Here is a 1622-nt window from a genome sequence, read left to right on the forward strand (position 1 = left end):
AAACACCTAAAAGCTCCACGAGGCTCCTGCAGGGGATGGTGGCGAACCCTGCTGTACTCTTCCACCACAACTTTCTCTCACTCTTACTTCCTGTTTCTGTTGTGCCTGTAATTCAAAGGGGTCAGCCTTGTCACAGTGTCACGTTGAATATCCCCGAGAACTACGTTAAGGGTACACGTGTCTGTGGAGTGCTCAGCCACTTGCACGTTAATTTCACGAGCAGGCTGTTCCGCTGATCGGATCAACTGGAACCCTCGACGTCCTAAGTGATGGAGTGCCAACAACAAGATAATATGAGACTTGAGTACCAGCCAAAGGGTCAGAGGTTCATATCATCCCCATTGCATTGCATTAGTTGTTAAACCATTTAACCCTTTCGATGTCCACTTGCTTGAGAACACCCCAGTTTCTGTGACATAAACTTATTGTTTTTAAATGGTCTAAATTATAATCTTCCATCAAAATTTTACGCTAAATTGTTCCAGACCCCAACTTGATAATGAGGAGGTTATAATACTAAATATTTCATTATTTTAAAAATTAATTGCGACAGAGGCAACATATGATGACAGAAATATGGTAATAAAAAGCTTAAATTTTTATTAGTGCCGGTTAAGTTTTTATTAGTCTACTAAGCCGTTGCCAGTACCGCCTGACTGTCTCCCGTAGGATTTTCGAGCGAGATCGTTGCCCTGGACTGGCTTGTGCGGGTGGCACATAAAAGACACCATTTCGAGCGTGGCCGTTTTCGTGCGGGTGACACGTAAAAGCACCCACTACACTCTCTGAGTGGTTGGCGTTAGGAAGGGCATCCAACTGTAGAAACTCTGCCAAATTAGATTGGAGCCTGGTGTTGCCATCCGGTTTCACCAGTCCTCAGTCAAATCGTCCAACCCATGCTAGCATGGAAAGCGGACGTTAAACGATGATGATGATGATGATGATAAGCTGTTAGCCCAGTTTTGCAGTCAATAAGTTTGTTTTGCAACTATGTGGTTTTGAGTTTGGTTCTACAGTGCACTTGGGCAAGTGTCTCGTACCTTGATTCTTGTAAGTAGAATTTGGTAAATGTACACTGTCACTGTTTGCCCACTGTGACAGTCTGTCTACATTACTTTCTATCAAATGTCCCCAACCAAGAAACTGTCCACTTACATCTCATGTGAATGAATTACTTCTCCCTTATGTGAGTTAGTACTAACAGTATGTTTGTGTGATTTTTGTTTTAAAGTTGTTTTTGTATTTTTGCTAATTTTTTTTTTTCTTTTTTTTCTTTTTAGATCTTAGTGATGATATTCTGTCACAAATATCAGAAGACATATTCTGAAGACTCATTCTTTTCTGAGACAAAATACACATTTATAATAAATGAAATCTTTCAATGAAAGAACAAAAAATATATAATTACATATATATAATAGTTTTTAATTTTGTTGTTATTGTTGTGGCTTAGCAGAATGGTTGGAACATTGGACTAAATGCTTTGCAGTATTTCTTTCTGTTCTCTACATTCTCTGGTCATTACGTGGTGAGAGCGCTAAGCTGTGATAAGTATTAATGCAATGTTATTACCAGTTCGAATATGCTAAAAGCATGTTTGGACTTGTAAACAGGCCATTCAC

General features: G+C 39.4%; 1 protein-coding gene across 1 annotated transcript in view; it reads left to right on the forward strand.

The window, feature by feature from the left end:
• LOC106877854 (homologous recombination OB-fold protein) overlaps nt 1-1327 on the forward strand; it is a 9783-nt gene extending 8456 nt beyond the window's left edge. Inside the window, exon 8 of the mRNA XM_014926888.2 lies at nt 1281-1327. Within this exon, the coding sequence (XP_014782374.1) occupies nt 1281-1327 (47 nt within the window). The remainder of the gene's footprint in view (nt 1-1280) is intronic.
• Nucleotides 1328-1622: the final 295 nt, after the last annotated feature.

This window comes from Octopus bimaculoides, chromosome 24, assembly GCF_001194135.2.
Source record: "Octopus bimaculoides isolate UCB-OBI-ISO-001 chromosome 24, ASM119413v2, whole genome shotgun sequence".
In the NCBI taxonomy this organism is placed as follows: domain Eukaryota; kingdom Metazoa; phylum Mollusca; class Cephalopoda; order Octopoda; family Octopodidae; genus Octopus; species Octopus bimaculoides.